The sequence below is a fragment of the Clinocottus analis genome, unplaced genomic scaffold (genome assembly GCF_023055335.1).
Source record: "Clinocottus analis isolate CAN_PGR_092001 unplaced genomic scaffold, fCliAna1.0.p SCAF_2, whole genome shotgun sequence".
In the NCBI taxonomy this organism is placed as follows: Eukaryota; Metazoa; Chordata; class Actinopteri; order Perciformes; family Cottidae; genus Clinocottus; species Clinocottus analis.
The window spans coordinates 6,596,280-6,620,827 of record NW_027175931.1 but is presented as its reverse complement, the minus strand read 5'-3'; the positions used below and the strand labels follow the sequence as shown (position 1 = coordinate 6,620,827).

Below are 24,548 nucleotides of genomic sequence, written 5' to 3'. Positions count from 1 at the left end.
TTGTCAGTGAAGAAGCGAGTTCCTTTGAGTCTTAATGTTTCTGTTTAATTAAGAAAAGTCTTGCAGAGACATGTACTCACTGCTCGCAGCAGAGATAGCTCGAATTATAACCACTCACAATCAGCAAATATATACTTAAACTAGCGCTGCTCACATTTTAAGAGCGGGAGTTTTGGAATTACCTTCAGAGCCAGAGATCAGTGATTACATTTCCACGCTGGTGTTTTCATTTATTCCTTGTATGTACATACTGTGTACTCTATTGCAGGCAGGGTGATGAAGCTCTGACTTGAAGTCATTGGTGGACTTACCAGGACTGTAAACCTGGGCAACAAGAATCCTTCAGTAGGTTTAACACTGCAGACCGCCCTCCACACTTTACGCTTCCTGACGGTGCAGACCAACTAAACAAAGTAGTTACATTTGTTTGGAAGCTTCCCGCCTGTTCAGGCTCCCGATAGGCCTGTTCCTGAAGTCTCTTTGTCCCTCTCCCTCCTCCTCCTCCCTCCTCCCTCCTCCTCATCTGCGTCTCCTGTCCCTCCTCCCTGCCGCACTTAAGTCCTCTGAACCCCAATTAGATAAACAGGAGATGACAGCAGCACTGGTGGAGCTCAGCCAGAGAGATGGATGATGCTAAAGGAGAGAGAGAGAGAGAGCGAGAGAGTTGGACACAGAGAAAAAGGGGGCCAACATTTTGTACCTGCCCAGATCGAGCACAAAAACGGACTAGCATTTGTTTTTTGGGGATGCAGGTGGATTTGCTTTTCCCAACCGCTCGTGTTTGGTACTTCCGTGCGTCATCATGACATTGCCTGGCACAATTTCAGAGGGGAATACACAAGAAGGAAACGTCAATAAAACTCCGGCGCCCTTAGAGGATCTTTGGTATCATTATGGGATCCACCTCAGGCCGCATCTTGGCACAGGCACTGGTGTTAACTGCTTTTTGTTTGTGGTTTCAGGTGCTAAAAACCAGATGTAGCCTCAAAGGCCTTTGGAAAATTTCCATCCGCTCTCTTTACAACAATACTCTCCAATGTGGTTACCCCTCCGCACCAAGGCGGATGAGAAAAGGCAGATTATCTATCATTCTGGTTTCCTAAATATCTCACAGCATTAAGGGGGAAGCCATCGCATGACTGACAGAGAAACGAGAACACAAAGACAACTGCTGGAGAGATTTAGGGAGGCCACAAACCAAGGGTGCACAAACAGTAAAAGAAGACACTAAATGGCCAGAAACATTTGGGAGTCACAGGGTCGTGAACTCTCTCTCTCTCTCTCTCTCGGCCTTCCTCACGACAGTGTCCATACGCACACGCACATCTGACTTCTTTCCGTGATCAGGCAGGACGGTGCCTAAGCTCAGCCTCAGGCAGGGTCTTAAAGGTCACGATCTCTATGCCGCTTTAGAAGGTCGCACAAAGTTCATGACACAAGCCTGACCATATTTGGCTGCTGGCTCTCTTAAAGGCTTAGAGCTGAAATTTGAAATGATAGAGAGGGATGGAGGACGAAAAAAAACAACTGTAACTGGAATGTTCATTGGTTGCAGCTGGGCATCGTTGGAGCAATATGGACCTGGGCTTAATGCAGGAAGTGTGTGTGTGTATCTTTGTGCATACACATGTGCATGGTGGTGTGTTTATCTGTGCATGCGTGTGAGAGAATATGAACAAGATATTGGGTTAATGCAGACCAAAGCTTTAGACATTTCCAGATACATGTGCAAGCGCGAGTCTGAAAAATAAACACGTGTACGCAAGCTTCTGCGTGCGTGTCTGCAGGCACGGCGGCGGCATGCGTGTGAGTGTGGGACTTATTAGAGCAATATGAAAAGGCTTATGTCGGAAGTTGAGGAGCAGATTACAAAAAAGGGTTCTCAAAATGTGTTGTGCCTTTTTCTGTGGAGAAACATCCACCAAGTTGTACCTCACATGCAGAAGTAATATGTTCCTCAGCATGCAGCAGACAACAAAGGTTATATTATGCTGTTTCCTGGTAACAGCGTCACATATTCGATGTGACAGAAGAGTAGAAAACCGTGAGTGAAAAAATTGAATAAAGAAAAATCAGCCAAGGCAATTTTTCACACGCTCAATCATTGTTAAGATGCATGTTAAAAATGAGTGTGGGGTATTTAACTGCCTCATTTCTCAACCAAGGAAACCCCCCTTTTTACAAACTGAATAATTTAGATTGGAAAGTTTAATAAGCTTAATTCAAACTGATGTGATGTGGTGTGTGTGTGTGTGTGTGTGTGTGTGTGTGTGTGTGTGTTTGTACATTTGAACCTAATGCACAACAAGACCCAAATGAATTATAAATGCATCTAAAATTATTTGGAATCTGTTTTAGAAGCCTGGTGTTCCTTTAGATGGTGCAACGTCAGACGTAAACACACACACACACACACACACACACACACACACACACACACACACACACACACACACACAATCTTGACTGCTTTGAATAATTAAAAGTTCTGTCGTTGCTCTGATGAAGGCTATACTTCACTCTCTGCATGCCTTTATCTTTCTCTCTCTCAGTACTTTTTTTCTGCAACCTCATCTCTCGGTTTCTTTTCGTCATATTTTTATTTCATCTTCGTCCTCGCCTTCCCTTGTTTCTCTCATCTCCTCTCTCCTCTCATCCTCCCTCAACACCTTCCGTCGCCGTCGCCGTCCTCCTCCTCTTCTAACCTCAGCCAGCAGGTCTACAAAGTAGTGCTCTCCGTGTGCCAGCAGCAATTCCTGGAGGGCAGTCAGGCAAAGGAATCTAGCCAATGCCCGCTGCATGACTCACAGAGACAGAGAGAGAGAGAGAGAGAGAGAGAGAGAGAGAGAGAGAGAGAGAGAGAGAGAGAGAGAGAGAGAGAGAGAGAGACATAAAGAGACAGAGCGAGGGAGACAGAGTGACAGACAGAGAGAGACATAAAGAGAAAGAGACAGAGCGTGGGGGACAAAGAGAGAAAGAGAGAGAGACAGAGCGAGGGAGACATAGAGAGTGAGAGAGAGAGAGAGAGGGAGAGAGAGAGGGCAAAATGATTTTAAACTGCTAAGAGCGGATGAGAGTTTGGTTTGGGCAGGTTGGGAAAAGAGATTGAAACACGTGGCGAGAGAACGAAAGGCTGTAAGAGAGATTAAGAGAGAGAAGCTCGCCAAGGAAGAGAGAGACGGGGAGATAGAGAGAGAGAGATGGGGGCAAATAGAGGGCAACCTGCGCGATCTTGCATGCACACGAGGAGAGCAGACAGGCACGCAGCTCAGCGAGGAGGCACGAAGAGAGCAAAATAACTCCTCCCTCCCTCCCTCCCTCTCCCCCTCCTCCCTTCTCTTCTCTCCCTCTCCCTCGTTCCCCTCTACGCTGCCAAAAAGCATAGCTCAGCGCGGCAGTCCCACACGACAGGGTGACCCGAGGCCGAGCGAGGCTGAGGGGCAACCGAAAGGAGCCGCTTGCAGAGAGAGGAAGGAAAGAGGAGTAAAGGGTAGCACCAACAATGTGCTGATGGATGAGGCGTCCCAGTTAAGGTTAACATAGAAAAGTACATGCAGGCTGTCAATCATTGTGATGCTGTACGGCGTCTGAGTTGTACTTTTGAATGTGAAATTAATAATGATGAGAAAAGTGTGTATCTAATTTAGATAAACTTTTCCGTTATATTGATCACAATGGTGCCACAAGGGTCAACAAGCACACGGGCGTCATTTTGAAATAAATAAGGCGGAAGCCAGGATGTTAGATATAATCAAGTCATGAGTTAAGACCCACTGACACGCACACAAAAAATGTTAATATTAATATTTTATCCCTATCTTGCTTGTTTTGTAGACTGATAAATTAAGCATTCTACATGACTTTTTTCTATTATTTTGGTGATCTGACAATAGTCAAATTCAAACATATACATGAGTACGCTTAGAAAATAAACACCATGTGTACATTTAAAGCAATAGTTTGAGTTATAAAATGTTTTTGTTTTTTTAATTTTTAGATAACTAGCAGAGACTCCAGGAAGTCAGAGTCTGGCCAAAGAAATGTCCTGCACAAAGCCCACTAAAACAAAAACAAAATGTTTGTACACTTTGGTTAAAGCGCAAATTAAAGAAACAATATATACCTGTGATAGAGACATGATGTTACTCTTTGTGAGAACCCGGTTAGCTGTGTCCCCCGTTTCCTGAACTCATGTAGAACTATTCCATTAATGCCAAAATCCCCCCCCCCCCCCCAAAAAAATATAATAAAATAAATTAGAAGGACCTGATTTCAGTGATGTTCACAATGGTCGCTTTGTCTCTGGAAACGCATAAAAACTGCAAATGAGAACAAGCCAGACCGAGAGAAAGGAAGGTCAGATAAAAGGATTAGGGACAGAAAGACAGGAGATGAGGTGAAAGATACAGAAGAAAATGAGCTGAGGAGGAGGAGGAAGAGGGGGAGGAGGAGGAGAGGGGGTGTTGAGTTCTTCTGCTGAGCCCCATGTGTGCCGTCTCTGGGCTGGGATAGACAGCTACCTCCGCCAGCCTCCCTCTGGACCGCATTAGACATGGCGCTCAAATAATACACTTGGGCTGGGGATGTGGGGGGAGGAGAGCCCGGGGAGGTGGCAGACACAGGGAGGAGGGCTGAGCACGGGCAAATTCTTTTCTGACTTTAATACGACTGGACTGAGACGAGAAGAAATAATCAGATGAACGCCTCCAAACCGCTGACAGTAAAACATCACGTACGTGGCGGCGGTTCGGTGATTGGTGTTTCTCTCCTCATCTCACTCTTTCCAGAAACAACTGGGGTGAGGATCAATATTTTTAGGCATTCTGGAAATACGTTTTTTTAAAGAATGAAGCCTTGTTTTGCTTCTTTCACAGACAACACCTTGGTCGGATGTTGACAGGAATGTGAAGCTTCAGAACTCGTAAATATGACACGACGTGATTTGAATAAAGCACAAGTTCACCAGTTAGTCTTTTTTTTTCTCTTTTAGATTCTTTATTTAATCAATGTTACATTAAACTAACATAAATAAATTTGTTTATGAACAAAAGGCACACAGTTCAAATATAAACAAAGAGAACGCCTGTACAGTTTGTCTCATTAAAACATGTCTACTGTCTCTGAGAGAGAGAGAGCGGTCCAAGAGAGATGAGTTTCAGTGGAGGGGAGGGGGTTGTTGACAAAACGCTACAGCGCCGCCGAGTCTCAGCGTGAAACCGTACACTCTTCAATCCCCGGCAAAGGAACCGAAGTGGTGGGCGCAAAAGGCAAAAACGCCGACCGGGCACAGCACTGGCTTCGTGTGAAACCTCTGCCGGGAGGTTTTTTTTTTCGTGGATGTCCGTTTGTTAAAGTCCCACTGAAACTCACGTCCATTTGTCTGTTTGAAGAGGCCACAAGATTCATTTGCACGAAAAAAAAGAAGAAAAAAAAAAGATTCAAACACGCAGCACAAAAACATCCGGAGGCTGGGTAAACACGATGAATTTAGTCAGAAAATGACGGGAGTGAGTGTCATTGTTTCTCTATGGAAGCGTCTGATTGGTTGGTTGCTGCTTCCTCAGAACAATACTGCCAGCTGGTCATTCAAAGCACTGGCAGGGCGCTAGCGGCCTACCACAGCATTTGTCCTGGTGCGGAACGGAGTTCATGTACAGCCATACGACTAAGTCAAAACGATGAAGAGGACGAGGTTTGGTTTCTCCTGCATCTGCTCCAGATCAATAAGGTCGAGAAAAATCCTGTTCTGATCATCGCTCGGCTTCTGATCCTCCTGGATCACAAAGTGTGGAATACGAGTCCAGTCGAGTCAGTTGGGGTCGCAGCTGCTGATGTCAGTCGCCGTCCACCTCTGAACACTGGATGAAACAGGTGTTGTTCTTTGCGAGTCCAGTTTTGTCCAGTTTAATCCGGTCTAGACCAGTCCTTCACTGTCCTTCGCTGCAGTCCAGTCTTGTTGGATCCAGTTGACTGCAGACCTGAATCATTTAGTATTTGCAAACATGTCTGAAGACTTTTTTAAGCCGTCGAGAGCAGCAGATGGGTGAAGTTTAGTCTGGCAAAGTGACTCTAGATTTCAGCTCGTTATTGGCCTGAACTGTTCCTTTTCAGCTCGAGTGGCAAACTCCACACATCTGGCACCTTCACAGACTAATGGAGGCAGACCAAGGTCTGATCCGGGGCTCAGACGGCGACAGTGCTGGGTACCTCCTCGTAGTGAATGATAAAGTAGGGGTAGCTCTGGTCATCGTTGAAGATGACATAGATCTGGGGGTCCACCCAGTTGTCCACACAGGAGTCATAAAGGTCACTGGAGGGGTCACGAAGGTTGATGGGAGGAGGTCGCCGCATGGAGGGATTTCCTACAGTAAACCTGTAAATACAATAAACACAACAGAGCCAAGGTTAGTAATGTGGTCTGAGTGTAAACTGGGAAGCAATTGATTGATACAAACTATTTTAATTCAGCTCTGCAAGTCCGAAATTACAGAAGAATAATTTACCATTTAATAGAAAACTTATGAATTCAATTGTGACAAGATTGCTGCGCCTACGTGCATTTTTAGGGCACCTTTAAATAATATTAACAAGAGTAAGAAATGAGCCAGTGCATTGTAACCACAGTTTTTTCCTCTCTTAAATATTATTATTTTTTAAATCTAAAGACCAGTAATCCAGCACTGTTTGTTCCGCTTTCTCTTGGGTCATAAATAAAACATATTGAAATGTGAACATTCTCAGCTACAGAGAGGATGGGTACTTCAGATAGGAGAGTTGACTGCACTGTACAGATAGCGACCCCAGGAACACATTGGGGTGTGTCTGCTGCGCCATAATAAAGCTGGTGATGTACGATGGCTGCAGCCAAATTAGCCATTTTACATTTGTGGCTCTGGATTTGACTTGCATGTTTAAAGGAATAGGAGTCACATGACACATGTGTAGCATGACTGAATCATGACTTATGGAAAATAACCTTATGATTTCCATCATCCAAATGAATTCTGATATGTTTTGTAAATGTATTTTGAAAGCACTTAGAGCCAGATAGTGATCATCAGTATCAGAAAGTGCTGTTGTGGAGGCAGAGGTATGTGCTGGAGGGAAGATACTTGTCAAACAGCTCCTATGGGGACAGTAAGATGAAACCCCCAAACAACTGCAAACATGAAGCTCTAATTTAGCATTCCCCAAACTAATTCACTTCCAGCAAAGACATCAAACCGAAGAATAAAGTCCTAGTTGAGATATACCACTGACAAAAAGAATAATTTAATATATGACGCCACTAATATTGAGAAGTTAGAAGGCTCAATATCACATTAAGAGCTGCAAGTCTTGTTTATACGGAAACAACCATCCCATTAATATATCTGGTTGTATTATGCTGGCAATGTTGTAAATCAATTGTATAAATAGGATTTTGCATATTTGTGATGAAGTGCAATGACGGAAGCGAAAGAAAAGTACCACAATATTGCAATCTAAATTTACTACACATACTTAAAAAAACATTGAATTCATAACACCAACCCCTAATAAGGCTTTTTTTTGCAGCGTAAATGCTTTTCACAATGATGAAGTTGCAGCCTGAGACATCAGACATACTCCGCCCCCACACACACACACACACACACCTGCCAGTGAGGACTTTGGCCAGGAACATGCAGTGGACTCCTTTGGGCGATCGCTTGGAGAAGTTGTGGGAGTAGACGGCCTTGCGGGCAAAGTAGGATCCCTGGCCAAACATGGTGGCGTGTTTGCCGCAAACACGGGGGTCGAAGTTGTGCTTGCAGATGCCCTCCACCACGTCAGCCGAGGTGCCGTGGAAGAGGTGGCGCTCGCTCAGCAGCCGGTCCATCTCGGACATGCGCCGCGACATGTACTCCTTCTTCCTGTTGGAGCAGAAAGGGACCGGAGGTGAGATTTGTTGCTGAAACTAAATATAATAAAAAGTTTTTTTTTTTAAATGTACTCTTTATTCGGCGAGGCTGATGCACTGTGAGAGAATTGGTAAACAGCTGGGAGAAATCCTGCTCATTCTATTGTTGAAAAGTTGTGATCACAGCCTTGTTTGCTCTAAACCGGTTAAGAACATTGGGCCTAATCCGCTTCATGAGCAACACACACACACACACACACACGCACACGCAGCTCGTTTGATGTGAGCGGATCAATCAGGCATGCGGAGGTGAAAGCGCCTCGAGCCAGAGAGGCTGTGACCAGGGCGTGACCTCCCATGACCCCACTGCCTGAAGCTTGACACAGACAGACTTTGATGCATCCGAGCACACACGCACACACCAATTTCCTACTATCCAGTTTTAGGTTGACTACCTTTGATATGAGCAACCGGCCAATACACGCAAACACACACACACACACACACACACACACACACACAAACACACACAAACAAGCAGTAAAGCTTTTGTCATAACCCGAGTGTGGGGAGAGGAAAGAGAGGGGGGTATCACTTTCAGAGTTGGTAAAAACACACACACACGCACGCACGCACGCACACAAACACACATTTCGAAACCGTTCTAACTGTCACAGCTGATGGAGCCAGTCCTACTCTAACCGCGGTGGTTAGCCCACTGTGTTTGCAACAGGAACACCATCATCACCAAACATCTCTCCATCCGCTGTGTTCACACACCAACGCCGACTCGTTCTCACGAAGTCACACACAGCTGGTACCGGTTGACCCGTTTTTCTTTTTTTTTTCTGCTCCCTTTTCTCACATTGTTTGTCATTCGTCCTGTGTTTGTTGTTAAGAGATGTTCTTATTTCATGTTTCTTTCTGCGAGCAAATATGCAGATGTGTCAGATAATTTGAGGTCAAAAACTGAAATCTGGATGAAGAAAGTAACAACACATCGTGCGCTACAATAGCAAAATGTATGAAGCTGGAGAAAGTTAGACCTCAAGTTAACAGAAAACACACCAAACTAATGTTTTGGGACAACTTTAGCACCACTTTGGGTTCCTGATATCCTCAAAATATAAAGAATAAAGACTTATTTCTGTATGCTTGTAAGCTAAATACTATCTTCACAATGATAAATGCATCAAAGTCAAATGCCACTTGCACCACACAGCATGTAAAGGGGAAAATCCACACAAAAGAATTGAAGACACTCAAACCTGACGGGAGCAAACCGTCTGACCCTGACTGAAACGTTCCCTCTGTTTGGTTTAGAAGATTTGTTTTTGAAGGTTAGCTGAACACAGGATGTCTCCGGCAAGGAGCAAAAGGCTCACCTCTTGTACTTCTCCCACAGGAAGGGGTTCTGCACACGCTGGATCTTGAGGATCCTGAACTTGGTCTCCGAAACCGTCTTGTGGAAAAGGCTGTACACCGTCCGGTAGCTGCGGTCTTCGCGCGACACCGGCACCTGCAGGAAGTCTTGGCTCATCGTCATGGGCAACCATGTTTCCGGGAAAAGGCTGGGCGGGTTGGTGGTGGTCGGCGAGAGGGGATGCGACACAGTGAGATCCATGGACATGGGGGAGGAGGAGGAGGAGGAACAGGGGAGGGGAGATGAAGAAAGGCCGCCCAGAGTCCTAAAGAGAAGGAAGAGAGATAGAAAAGGTGTCAGAAACAGTGCTGTCAAAATATTGTGAATTCAAAGGAAGATGTTTGAAATGTACTTAAAATGAGGATGAGAATTGTTCAGTACACTTTCAATGAATTAATACAAATGACTTTTGCTCGCATTGCCAGCTGGAGTCAAGAAGATTTAAGTCAGTGCTCAACATTTCAACCTCACGTGTAAAAATGGGACATTTGAAAACTAAGAAGAATACAGTTCAACATGCTATGTAGCATATTATAGCATGAATGCAGTGAATGAAGGGATTATTTTTCAGCAGCTAAAATCCAGACAGGTCTTCACGTGTAGCACAACATGCTCAACAGGCAGGACAACTGGAGTGATGAGACATGGAGCACACTTCTAAAACAATTCCGACAATGAGAATAGTAAAAGAGTTAATAACTGATGACTTCAAGTGGAAATGTTAGCTAATAAAAGCGCCCCCACTATAAACTACATCTCTAGCCTGCTACCTATTTATACTCCTGCGTACAGCTTCCTCCCCCCGTGAAACCCATAACGTAAAACGAACCGCTGCGATGAACCGGCGTGCCTTCCAATATCCTACTCCGCCAACTGTCAACGGTGACATCACTGTGGTGCCGAGCAGAGCGGCTCCACAGCAGCCGCCAGCCGCCACCGACCAAACAAAACAGCAGGGCAGTGTGAAAATGAAACCCAGACACCAAACAAGACGACGGGGAGGCAGAGTGAGGGACTGACAGGAACGAGAGTGAGAGAGAGGGGAGAATAAAAAAAAAAAAAAAAAAAAAAGCCAATTGCAGAGCTGTCATGAGAAGCGACAAAAAAAGCCATTGTGTCTGACATTTCAGTCAATAACAGTGGTTTGGCTGTCAAGCTATTGCTCTCTAAGTGTAAATGCTGTTAGCCCTATCAGCCCCGAGAGAGCGCGCATGTATGTGTGCGTCGTCAGGAGACGTGATCAGTGCGACTCGGAGTCAGTTTTTCCTCATTTCTCTTCTCGCTGTCTTTCTCACTCATCATGTCTGTCCGGCCTCCGTCGCTCCCCGCAATCGATGTCACTCTGTTCCCCGTGTGTGCTTTGGAGAGATCGCAGCCTGCCGCCGTAAACAAGTGTGAAATGAAAAGGGACGTAGAACAAGAGGGGGATGAAGTTGAGAGTGAGAAAAGACAGAAAAGGAGAAAAGATTAGGACAGATAATGGGCGAGGGAAAGATGGCTGAAAAATAACATCATCTGAAGAGAAGGACGACAGAAGGAGAGGGAGAGAGGACGGAAGGGCGGGAGCGAAGGGGAGTGCCAATCAAGCTAATGACCCCAACTTCTAAGCCGAGCACAGATTGTTCCTATACACACACACTTTGGTCACTTGGAAGGACAATGCAATTACTTGCGGTCGTTCCCCTGGAACACTAAATTTAACATTTATGCTAAGATTTGAACAATTTGCCTGCCTTTTGTTCATATAATGTGACTGTTTGATCACATTTTTGTCTGGCAGAATGATTAATTGAAGCACACACACAGACACCCACACACACACACACACACACACACCAACAACCGGATGAAAAGGTTCCAGGAACAAATCCTTCGATCCAAAAATTCCAGCTTCCCACAGTTACATTTCACACTCCTTTCACTCAGCAGCTCTGCTGTGCAACCGGTCTGGAACCCATTTAGACCGCGCTCACTTCCTCTCACTGTGCGCTGTCTCTTTCTCTCTTCATTCGCTCTGTCCTCCGCTTCCTCCATCTAATTTCCGCCCTCTTCCCTCCATCTCCTGCTCTCCATCTTGTCTCCTCTTGACTGTCAAGGCCCTTTAGGAACAGCTCGTACTCGCACCCGCTCTGTCCGGGACACTGGCAGGCCACCGCTACGGCAGCCTGCTCGGCACAGGAAGTGAAACATTCTGCAAATGGGGTGAGATGACTCCACTTGTTTCCAATCTGGTATCACTTGTTTTAGAAATATCACTGAGGCGAGTGCAGCGAGGCAGATCACTTCACTGCTATGAAGAGAAAATGGAAGCTGAAAGATGAAGAAAGTGAACAGATCTCAGCCACAGATTGATCTCACGAGTTCCCAGAAATGTAAGATTTAAGACGAAGTTGAATGGTTTTATTTATCTGTTTGCTTTGTCTCACATATTCTCATTCGCCTCGTTGTCTATCATCAATTTGTCTGCATTCAGGTCCGTTTCATTCTGCTCTGGTCAGCTCCTGTGCCCCGGCAACTCGGTTTGATTTGCAAAACTCAAGTGTTAATATGGGGTTGAAGTGCGGCTCAGCCTAGCAATGTGCAACAGCATTGGAATGGATTAAAAGTGAATGTGCCGAGAGGATTTTGAGCATTCAGCCCTGAGTGTGACATTTGCATTGTGTACTGACCTCTGTGTGCCGTCTGTCTCCAAACAGGGACGCTCACAAAACACAGAGCCACAGCAAGACAGTGTATCAATACTAAAGAGTGTGTGTGTGTGTGTGTGTGTGTGTGTGTGTGTGTGTGTGTGTGTGTGTGTGTGTGTGTGCGTGCGTGCCAGTGAGTGTGAATATGCACGCGTTGCCAGGAACCTAATGTAAAATCGAGGACTTTGTTCTTATACTAAATGTTGCTTCACATCCAAAATACGAAATGTTCCCTAACAAGGTTGAGATGTGAGAACTAAACGATCAACTTGAGGACTGACTGTTCCTGACACTTTAACCGGCTCATAAACCCTGATGTTTATCGGGATATTTTTGCTGTCCTTCACAGAGGTTAAAAGACAATGTTCTTTTGCATGTTAATAGCTTCTACATTAACAACACCAAACATGTTTTTGATGAGATGATTGGCAGAAACTAGACCAAGAATCTACACCCTAACGTCAGCTCACAATAACAATGGTAGCACTGTGCAGGTGTAATGTTCAGCTGTTTTCACCATCTTAGTTTGGCCTATTAGCATGCTAACTATGCTGAATATACAGCTGTGCAATTCAGTGAAGCTGCGGCTGGCAGGAATTTTGTATTGAACACAATTAAAGAAGCCAAAAGAGAACCAAAGAGGGGGACATAAACGTCTCCACAGACTTTTGTTGCAATACAAGTGTCGACTGATGAGTGGGCCGACCGCCAAACCGACACCGTGGTCCCAGTAGCCGCACGGCTAGAATGACTAAACAAACAACTCTGGATTGGTAACGCATAGGCGGGACCACTACATATCCTGACATCCTTATTTTAAGAGCAAGAGGATAGTGACATCCGCTTTTAAATGTCTCCACTTACTGTAGGTGGGGCGTGAGCATCACGGAGGACATGAACGTGGGCCGCTTCTTGATCTGACGCCGGAACCCGAAGACGGCGTTCTGCTGGAAGCCCTCCCTGATGTTGAGGATATACTGGTTCTGGAGCGTAATAAATCGCACCTCCTTGAGACCCCTTGAACTTGCCTCCTCGATGAGCTTCACCACCGGCTGTGTCAGCGAAGAGGTGGCAGAGAAAGGAGTAAAGTGGAGAAGGGAGAGGAAGACCAAGCAGAGGTTAGACTCAATCGTTTATCACTTTATGCAGTTAACTGTTGTGCATTTTCATTGAACTGTGAAAGGAGGCAGGGGGAGTTTGGAGAGGGAAATGTCAGTGAAGTGCGGTACAATGTTCAGATCACAGAAAGTCGAGCTAATAACGACATCATCGTCAAACACTAACAAACACTGACGAGCTGATAGAAAAACAGTCAATCTTTACTGATTTGGTGAAATAAACTGCTGGGGGAAAAGCTATGTATTTGTGTGTGTGTCTAAATTGATCCCATTCCAGTGGCGAGACGATCGATCGGTGTGGGCAGAGTTAATGCGTCAGGCCTCGTGTTAATAGAGCGGGCGCGCAGACAAACACACATGCATAATTGCACTGAGTGGCTCACCTCAGAGTATTCCCTCCAGCCAAAGTTGTCTCTGCAGTAGTACTTCCACACTGTGTGACAGCTGGGGGCGGGGTTTGGGTTCGTTGGGGGCGTGGGTAGAGGGCTGGCGGGAGTGGTCAGTCGTCGAACGCGGTCAAACTCCAGGTCACACACTCGCATCGCGCCGAAGTCGAGGGAAAACACACGGCCCCTGGAAGAAAAGTTGAAAACCATTCGTTAGGAAAAAAGAAACTTCTGTTGTCAGCGGGGGGTAAAAGAAAAATGATATATTGGCACAGTCGGCTTACATGTGGCTGTGGCACGGTGACCGGAATGGTCACAGTTTAGAATTCTATGAAACCTTAATTTAACCAATGTGCTCCGGAGCGAGACGACCAAACCTCTAATTGCTCACTCAGTATGAGTCACGCAGGGGTGACAGCATCAGATACATGACTTACAGGTCACATGTTCACTGGCAGAGAATAGAAGGACAAAACATGACCAAAACATTGTATTTACACAAACTGAAAACATACATCTAATTTATGTAATGATTCACACATTTATCGTAAATGTTTAAACTTTACTTCAACTTTAGTCTCTCAAGATTTAAACCAGAATGAAGTGAGCCAGTCTGCTGAGGAATGTGCTATTTCTGCTGTTTTACTTTGTAGCATGATGGTTAAAGGAATAGTAACAACAATACTTCTGTGATGTCTGTGTAGTATGAAGCGTAGCTTAATAACTTAGCTCCATTCATATTGTGTTAATAAACTGTGTTTATAAATGGGAGCTTTTAAAGTTTCTAAAAAATAGGGCCTTTGTTACCTTTGGCCAGAGCCAGGTTAGCTGAGCTAAGCATATTTAGCGTACAGCTCCGAGAGTGGTATTGTTCTTTTTATCTTACGCTCGGCAACAAAGTGAACAAGCTCATTTCCCCAAAATGTCGAGCTATTCCTGCAAAGCTTTGACTCATTTTAGCAAAGCTGACCTTTGTCCTCTTGAGATGGCGTCAGTCCAGTTCAGCTCGAACAATGATTTTTATAACATGCTAATGTGTTAGCGTCTGCAGAGTGTTAGCATCTGCTGAGTAAATAAATGTTAGAAACACATAGCCTAATCTTATCATGTGCATACAACCTCCCTTAACCCCTCTCTGTCTCGACAAGCGTGGGATAAATCCCTGTGTGTGTGTGTGTGTGCGTGTGTGTGTGTGTGTGTGTGTGTGTGTGTGTGTGTGTGTGTGTGTGTGTCTGAGTGTCTGAGTGTGTGTGTGCATCAGTCTCTCTGCATTAGTCCTCCATAAGGCCTCTGGCAAATCCTTTCTGGGTCAGACATACCACTCACATAAATGTGGGCATCATAGACTGGCACGCCATGCCATGGAATGAAGCCTGCCAGAGAGGCAGACACACACACACACATATGCATATCCACCACATACACACAGAGTCACATGTAAGCTTTGCAACACACAAAGGATGCACGTGGCCTGACAGTGTTAATGGGCTCATTGATTTTTTTTTTGCCGGGAAACTAATTGGACGTCATGTCAAAGGTTAGACTTCGGCGAGTGTAGTGTGTCTGTCTGGAAATGTGTGTCTGTGTGTGTAAAGCAGGGGTTGTATTCTGGTAATGTGGGTGCCTCAGGTTTGTTCTAAATAAAGCACATGAATTACATTATAGATGTTTCCCATCTAATACACAGAGAAGCTGGCTGCGTGGACCTGCTGAGTTATTGCTCAACAGACCGAAGAAGTGAAACCTCATTTGATGTTAGGTACACCATATGTAAGCATATAGTTTCATCTACTGGAAGTGCAATTACAGGTCACTGGAGTTAGAGGCGCACACACACGTGCGCACATATACACACACACAAGTTTCGGTCAGGAAACTGATAATGAGCGATACTGAGTCACTTTCTAAAAAAATAAACTGACACAAAAACTGAATACGTACACAATATTTACAGTCTGTGATCCTGCTAAGTCATGCTGTGACTGCATCCCGACAAGAGGAAGTGAAATAGGAATTCAGCCACTGAGCACGTGCAGAAACAAAACAGTAACCGTGGAGTGAGTCACCGATTATCAAGTCACCAGTTTACCAGAAACACAGGGCAGATGCACAATGCATATGTCCAGAGTTATTTCTCTCCGAACTGCATTTAAGCGTTCAAGAAAAAAAAAGGAGAAAAAAAGGTTTCGGTTTCAATTCAAACGACAACAAAAAAAAAGACTTTGAACATCAAAAATAGGCAAGAAACAGAACAGAGAAGCGGAAGAGAAAAGATGATCGAAACGGGCACCACAAAAGGCAACTGAGAATGTAACAAAAACAAATTAGCTGTGAACACAGTACATCCTTTACTTCACCTCAGCCTGTTCTCCCTGCTCACTTTGTTCCCTTAATTTTTTTCTCTCAATTTGTTCCGTCATCTCTCTGCTCTGTTCCCCGTTTCACTCCTCCTTTCTCATTTCTCTGTACTTCACGTCTGAAAAAGAAAGATGCACCTGCCTGGCCCTCTCTCTCTCTCTCTCTCTTTCTCTCTCTCTCTCTTTCTCTCTCTCTCTGTCTCCGTTTCTCAGTACAGAACAGTTTCTGCCTGCAGCGATATGTTATGACGACAAGAGCTTCTGCATGTGTGTGTGTGAACTTCAGAAGGACTTACGATGCACATTGCACACACACACACACACACACACACACACACACACACACACACACACACACACACGTTTTATTATGAGGAGGTTATGTGAACGTAATTGTTGCATTTACAAGAAGCCTCCCCACCCCACTGATTACCTTGATCTGTCTCTAACACACAACACCCGTACACTGACACACACAGACACATGCATTGAAGAAGATGGCTCTCCAGAAAGGTCAGTCAATGATTTTCAAAGCCTTTCACCAAGTCCTTTCCCCTCCCTCGCTCCCAGACTAGTTTGTGCCGTTCTAAAAATAAAATTCCGCCGGTTAAATTAAGTGCACTGAGATTCGGTGCTTTCACAGTGGAGGCCAATCAAAAGTTGGAAAGAGACGCAAGGCACGCCCCCTCTGGCAAGGTCGTCATTTTCACGACCGAATGTCGGGCTGTTCCAGCTTGTGCAAAAGACACACACGCGAAAGTCAACAGAAAATGCAAATTGAGAGAGCGGCATGTTTTAGTTTTACAGGAAAAAAGACTGAGACGTTCAAACGGAAAAACCCAACTGCTGAGTAGGGAGGGGTGTTTGTATGCTAAAGGTGAAAGAAGAAGAAGGCCCTTGAGCAAGGACGTGCAAAGAAAATGCACCAAACCGGCTCTGTTCTTGCAGCTCCCAGCATGTGGATCAGTGGTGACTATGGGAGCAGGGTGTTGCTGGAGAAAAGAGAAAGTGTTTTCAGCGAAACCTTTCCCTGGATAAATAAAGGTTAAGAAAACTCACAGCACTGTCAAAATGTCTGTTAATCCCACACACTGCCTTTAGCACACATATACACACAGACACACACACACACACCTTCGAACTTTCTCACGGCTGTACACAGAAGGACCCGCATACCAGCATCAGTCATGCTATTGTGAACGTCACAGGCTAGAAAAAAAAAATACAACGTGAGAGCTCACTCATTTGCACAAACACTCGCACACATTCTTTTGACAGATTCATGTACACACGCTCAAACTTCATCCAGTCATGTCTTGATAAGACAGTCAGTCAACCAAACCTGCTGACAAAGGCAAACACAAACAAACAACCTTGATGTCATGGGTAAGTGTTATTTCCTCATGTCGGAGCTATTCACTTCCCAGTTATCTATTCAAATGTGCTTTATTTGAGGGTCTTTTCTATTTTATTTTTTTTGGGGGGGGGGGGCTCTTAAAGGTGCAAACAACATGGAGTCACACGAAGAGAATTGGAACAAATGTCCTGGATTGTTCCTGTTTAAGAGCAGGTACCTGTACTCCTCTGCAGCACATCGTTAAGCTAACAGTGCAAGTTGTCCTCTCGCTAAGTCCTTTAACCCTCTCTTTGAAATTGTAAAGCTCTTCTGAGGCCACAAAACGTGAAAGCACCAGCGAAGAGATGGGAAGATAACTGAATTTGACATAAAATAACACGGAGGGACACTTGAAAGGCAGAAAAGAGGATAGCGCTTGAGTGCTGAGGCAAAGCACACATTTCCATATCTCATACACCTATTTAGGGACCTCAAGGGACAATTGAGGAATGAAAAAGACGTACAAAGACAGCCAGAAAGGGAGTAAAAGAGGGGCGGGACAAAAAAAATGTACACGACGAAAGATTCAGTCAGGAAAAAGGAGGAAACGGTGGGGAGGAAATAAATAAAAAAAGATGGAGGGATGAAGGCAGACGCTGAGTAATAAGAGGCAGAGCGACCCAGACCTCGCCCGACTGATTCATGGCATGGACTGTCTGACACGTTATAACTACACACACACACACACACACACACACACACACACACACACAGACAGACAACATATTCAGTCTGATTATCTTGACACCGCCACTTTTCCCACACGAACAATCACCACACACAAACAAGCTCCCATAGACACAACCATCCTTGATTTTCTTTGATTCGTGACACAATGAGGTAACATGGAATCCCCTGCGATATAAACACACACACACACATGCACGCACACACCATGGTGTCAGGTCGCTCTGCCCTCTGTGCTCCATATCTCTTTATGGCAGTTAATGACAAGCAAGGCTTACAAAAGAAGCTCTCTCACTTGCACACACACACACACACACAAATAATATGTGCTTCGTCATAGTAATGTAAATAAATCAGAAGAATGTTTTTCCAAGTAGCCTAAAGAGGGTTTTTTTCCAGAATTTGGGTTTACCCGTAAATCACGCACACTACTACGCAGCACAAATGTGCTAACAGGAGAGTGCAGAAGATTATCACAGTATAACTTTTAGAAGCGATGACTGCGACATTCCTCCTTACTGCTGAGTTCATGACTAAAGGCGGATTAGCCAGACTTCAATTCCTGCTTATCATATGGATGGGATTAAGCTGCGCTATGGATCATACACACATGGGAACAGCTCAGCGCCGAACACACACTCGCCTACGCTTCAATAGGCCGCACAGGACATAGTCAGACACACAAAAATGCCCGTACCTTTTTTGGCGCACGCGCACACACACACACACACACACACACACACACACATACACACAGCCACAGCCACAGCCATACGGACAGTAAAGCTTGTTAAGTCATTGGCTTAGATCGCTAACAATGTTATCACTTGGCTGTTGTAACCACGGTGATGCCTTCGCCCGGTGTGTGTGTGTGTGTGTGTGTGTGTGTGTGTGTGTATTTGCGTGCATGAAAAGACAGGCTGGACTGCGTCTCTAAAGTAGCGAAAGAGCTCTCACACACACCCAGTACAACACAAAGCGTGAGTAAGTGACTGAACTCAGTGCTGAATAACCACAACAGTAGGAGCGTGAGCAGTTTATCGACTTTCTGGTTTGTCGCTCATCACCTGATCAGATCTCACGAGTCCCAAACCAATACTGAGTTCACCCAGTGTCAAGACACCACTCCAATTACACAACATTCACTTACACCCGAGGTAGCTCGACTGCCTATTTTAGGTCCGACCTAAATAAACATTGGATTTTGGAGAAGACGACATAGAAAAGAAAACAACTAAAAACACAAACATTTTTTAAAAACCAGGAATTAGCCAGTGTTTGGGCTGACTGTGGATGAATGCGTAGCCACTCAAAAATCCCACATACGTGCGAGTGTCATTTGTGCGTTATGTCTTCACTCCACCATTCTCATACAGTCAAACCTGTTTTTAGGGTCAGGGTTAGAAATACTTCAAAAGCACATTCTTGAGAGTTTTATGCTGTGGGTGGTTGAAAAAAAGAAAATGTAGAAATGTTCTCAAGCAGCAGTAACAGGGAGGGTTATGACAAAGAAAAGCCATGATGAGAATGTATTTTAAAAAAGGTGAAAAAAAGAATAATGTATATCAAATAGTGTGTTCACGGTGTCAGGAAGAGCCTAATTATGTGAAAAACAGTGTGAATTCAGTGATTATCTCGCCCATGACCGAGGGTGTCAAAAGACTTGGAAGATTAATTACAAGGGAATAATCAGAGTCAACTTATAAAGAGTATCACATAGAAAACCTAATAGGCTGCGTGCTAATCAGACCAAGAAACAAACATAAATTGCTGGACAAAATGTTCAGTGCACATGACAAAAGTTAATTACTTTGGCTCAATGTGTAATGTCAAAAATAATTAGCAGTATAATGACAACAGACATATGTCAAACGAGTTTCAGTCAAGTGAGTCAGACGGTCCTGTCTGACTGCGAGAGTGTGACACACTAAACGGGCCTCGGAACAATTTGGGTTGACACCACCAGGTGCATGTGCTGTTTGTGGAGCAATATGCACTTTGCATAGAGTTTCAGTTGAAAACATGAGTCAACAAGTCAAACACACAGACACATACAAATCTTTGAACACAAACGCAAACCTGTGTGTGTGTGTGTGTGCGTGTGTGTGTGTGTGTGTGTGTGTGTGTGTGTGTGTGTAGTGTCAACACAGACATAAACAAAGACAAACACACATGGCTGCTCAAAGGGCTCCGGTAATCATGAAAAGCCCTGATGATGTGCACGTGGTTGAGGGTTTAATGGCATAACGCTGTGTCGTTAAGTATTTTACACGGACGGCACTTTTAACCCGATTCAGACAACAATAGGACAAAGACTGTCCAAATGTCCCGATCACATTATGAGATCATACTTGAAGTGAACATAATATAGTTGACATGTGTTTAAATACAGCTCAAGGTGCCTTAAAAGACATGTCAACGACGCCTTAATTAAAAAAAATGACGATTGTGAATGATTGTTCGCTGAACAGTTAAATTGTTTGACGATATCCGCTTTCTGTGACTGTAATAGCGAGTCGTTTCACTTTGATAATTGATTGATCCAGATTTTTATTATGTGATACTATACTGACTATCTTGAAAACGCTATAGAAACGCTATCAGTCCAAAAATACTTGCCGCATTAATCATGACAGAAAAGAATCATTAGTCGGACAAAAATGGCCAGACGCCAGATTTTCATGGACTAAAATACATTTAGTAAACTGGAATATAAACAGAATAAACAAGAAGCAAACTGTGGATAGAACAGGGTGAAGAGCACCCATGAGTGCATCCTCTTTGTGCGTGAGTGCCAGTGTGAATGTGCCTGCATACAGTACCGTTTCACAGGAAGCGGTGCATGCTCCTTTATGTCACCCCAATGGGGCTTGCCAAGTGCTTGCATGTGTGTGTGTGTCTATGTGGGTGTGTGAGGGTGAAAAAAAAAGGTTTATCTCTGTCTGCTAAAAGGCGTGCGTGTGAGCACTGCAAGCCACTGAGCTTCTCCGTGCAGCCTATTCGTGTGAGCGTCTGCGTGCCAAGCAGTGTGTGGCTGAGTGTGTGTGTATGTGCGTGCGTGTGTGTGTACACAGTGGTGTGCATGTCTATGACCGAGGGAAGATGAGAAGCTGCCAAGTGCGTCTGTGTCAGTGACCGCACAAGGCAAGTGAGGGTCACGGAAGTTCACAGCTTTCTGCCATAGTTTTGGACGGAGCGCCAGCCAATCACAGGGTGAGTTTGGGAGCAGGAGGGGAGGAGGAGGAGGGGGGGGGGGATCCAGGAAATAGATAACCAATATCAGGGCTGGGATATGGAGTGCCGTGACTACACAAGGGCACAATAGCAGATATGACAGTTCAAATAAAGATGCATGTCAGGTACACATTAACTAGAAAACACATGAAGGCCAAACCGCACGCACACAATAGATTAAAAAAAAAGGACCGATACACGCTTTGACACATGCATTAATAAACCACATTGATGGTATTAACGACTGTGAAAAAATAACAGGCACATTCACTTGGCTGCAGTCCACAAGCCACACATGCACAGAACAGCTGTGGAGTCAACGCTTTCAGTTTGTCACTGGTGGTGAAACCAAAGAGGAAGCTCGGGTCGAGGTCTACTGTTTCCAACACGACCGACTAGAGGTGCTTATCATTCACAAGCAGCCGATCAGCTTACTGCACCATTGTTGCCATGTCACTTGTGTCAAACATTTGTTAATTCATGGTACTTGTGACATGGTGACAATGTAACTAATCAATGTACCCCTTTTCAGCAGTACTTACGACAATACAATACACTGACGTGAGTGCAATGCCCTGTGCTTTCCAACTGTATCAATTTAGTATGACGGATTTTTATTGTGTACTTCTACACTGAGGTATACCTGACATTTTTATTCAGAAAGTATTATAAACAACATGCAAGTCTTGTTGTCATGAATCAACTGACCTATTGGAAACCGATGCCTTTCCATTAGTGCTTGAACTGTGTTTTCTGTTCCTCTTTTGAATCGATTGAATTGAAAGTGAATCACTCCCCTGCCCACAGGTACAGAGCCAAACCAGAACCGCTCCGTTACGGCTCACCTGCACAGTAAGTTCCTGTATCTAACTAGAGGGAATGCAGTAAACACAATAAAGGATAACAGCCACAAAAAAAACCTATAAGGGGATACTTACTGAAACTTGAGCCTGACTTGCTCATTGTCGGGGTTGCAGTACAGTCTCTCCAGCTGTTCCTGGGAGTCGTCTGCTATGCTCTGCCACGTCTGATTACTGCTCCTGCGGATCTGCCAGTGGTAGGGCAAGACAGTGTGGTGGTGGGCACAGTCGTTACCATATACACACTGTCCCTGGAGGAAATCCACACAAATGTCCACTGAGTCTGACTGGTGTGTGTGATACTGGAGCTGCGTGAGCAGCTCAAAGACCAAGTCCAAGGAGGCCTCTTCACTTTTGTCCTGAAATAGCACTCCTTTGTCAGGCTGCAGGAGGAGGGGAAGGGGGTCCTGGACGCCGGTGCAGTCTTTAACTGGAGGGGTTTTAGACCCAGAGGTTAAGAGGTCATTATTTTTTATGCCCCCCTCCTGGTGAGGAGCCTGGGGTGCAACTGTGGGAGGTATATCTCGGCTGGGGGTCGTTATTGTCACCGTGCTGCCAGCAGCCCGGAGGCCAGGTTTCGGCTGAAAGCAGCGGGTATCGGGGGCAGTAGGGTCCGTGATCTTGGCTCGCCGCTCCGTCTCCTCCAGCTCCGCAGTAGTATCGGCTATTTCCACGTCACCGTCCCGGGCCATCAGCACCGGCACAACGGCCCCGGCTGCGGTGTTATCGGCAGCACCCGGGTCTTTGAGACACACTTGGCCCATACAGGTCTGTTTCACCACGACCGCTGCGCACAGGTTGCCCGCAGTCCTGCCCGGCTGGTTCCGGGGAACGAACACCCCGTCCCCGGACACGAGCGCATCCGTGCTCAGTAGCGTGGTCAGTATGGGGTCCTCCAGGGCGCGGTGGAGGCATTTGGCGTCCAATTTCCTTTGCTTCTTCTTGAAATATGGTTTCACCAGAGGTATCTTGTCCGGGAGACCCACTATCCGCTGTTCCGTGAAATCTTCCCCTTCGTCCATATTTAAACTCATATCCAGGGAGATCCCAGTCGGCACGCCGTCTGTGGATTTCTGGAGAATGTGCAAAGTTTTATCCATGACGCCCTCCTAAACCCCAACAGTCCTGGGAGAAAGAAAGGGGGGAAATAAAGATGTAGTCATCAAAAGATAACACGTATAAACCTATAATCTTAGTTTCCAAGGTGAAGTCATCCGGCCATCCATAAAGCGATATGATTAATAGGTTGCCTGGGCGAGTTATTACGCCGTTAAAAAAGGAAAAGAAAAGAAAAGAAAAAACGGTGGAGAGTCACCTTTCCTTTCCTGGGAAGGAAAGCCCTCGTTTCATCTGCCGAAACGAAACCTGTTAAACATCTCCGACGAAAGCGACAGACTGGTCTGATCTCATAATGACCCTGCAGGAGTAATTAAACACAAATAGGCCCGAACACGAATAACACAGCGAGAGCCACACTAACGATGAGCCGAAACAGACTATTATAAACCCTCAAATGATTGTTACAGCTTGTTAGCTCTGTAATGAATCTCGTTGGGAAAGGAGACGAGTTCACGCAGCTGCTTGCGTCCAGTAAGTGCATATATATTATATATTAGCCTACCTAATCCCTGCTGGAGATAATCTGACAATAGTCACCAGTTTCAGATTAATTGTATATATGAAATCGGACAGTGCAGACTAGTTCGCTTTTTACTCTGTGTGTGTGTGTGTGTGTGTGTGTCTTTTGGCTCTCAATAACGTCACGCATGCAATTACAGCTGCGTCGCCGAGCAGGAGCGATAAAATCATCAGTGTAACAAAACCCCTCTCTCTCTCCCGGGACTATATATTTTGATCACGAGAGTTTGATACGCGGCCGCTGCCGTCTACGTGCCGCTTTCACATGGTTGCGCGAGCAAGTTTGCACGTAGGCTGCTGTCGACACACACAGAGACAAAACCATAAGGCACTGCGGCGGAGCAGCGACAAAAGATACGCGGGGCACCCCGGGAGCTTTATTATTTCACCGCCTCGCGACAAATGCGTTTCTCCAGCAGACCTGGAGCGGGGCTGCGGAGTTGAAACGCTTTTTTAAAAAATAAATAAATAAAACGCAAACAGTGAAGGCACTGCAGTGGGCTGACAGGGTGATTTGCAATAGCGCAGCTTTGCCCGGAGCCGGTATCGGAAAAGACGGACCAAACCTCGCTACATTTTGGACACAACGAGACGACAAAAAAAAAAAAAAAAACCTACCTGCGCGATAAAGTCCGCCCCTCTCCCCTCAGTCTCGACACTCTTTGGTGGGTTAAAATCCAGTGCGTACATCGGCGGAGCTCCGTATCCAGTCTGAAAGTATTAGTATCCGTGTCTGGACTAGACTGTAGTCCGGTTTGGTTTCTCGTGTCCCTCTGCTGCCCCCGCCGCTCTCATGCTCTGTCTCTATTTCATGCTGTCTGTCCCTTCTCTTTGTATCCTTCGTACCGGATAGAAAGGCGCAGGCGAGGAGCAGAGACCG

At 45.3% G+C, this 24,548-nt stretch overlaps 1 protein-coding gene across 1 annotated transcript; it reads right to left on the bottom strand.

The window, feature by feature from the left end:
• Positions 1–5,000: 5,000 nt before the first annotated feature.
• Positions 5,001–24,548, bottom strand: tiparp (TCDD-inducible poly(ADP-ribose) polymerase). The gene is made up of 7 exons (XM_068585906.1): positions 24,287–24,548; positions 22,109–23,155; positions 13,494–13,683; positions 12,857–13,044; positions 9,268–9,570; positions 7,638–7,895; positions 5,001–6,373 (listed from the first exon to the last, which is right to left on the bottom strand). Exons 2-7 carry the CDS (start codon positions 23,128–23,130, stop codon positions 6,184–6,186), a joined length of 2,151 nt encoding a protein of 716 aa, XP_068442007.1. The 5' UTR covers positions 23,131–23,155; positions 24,287–24,548; the 3' UTR covers positions 5,001–6,183.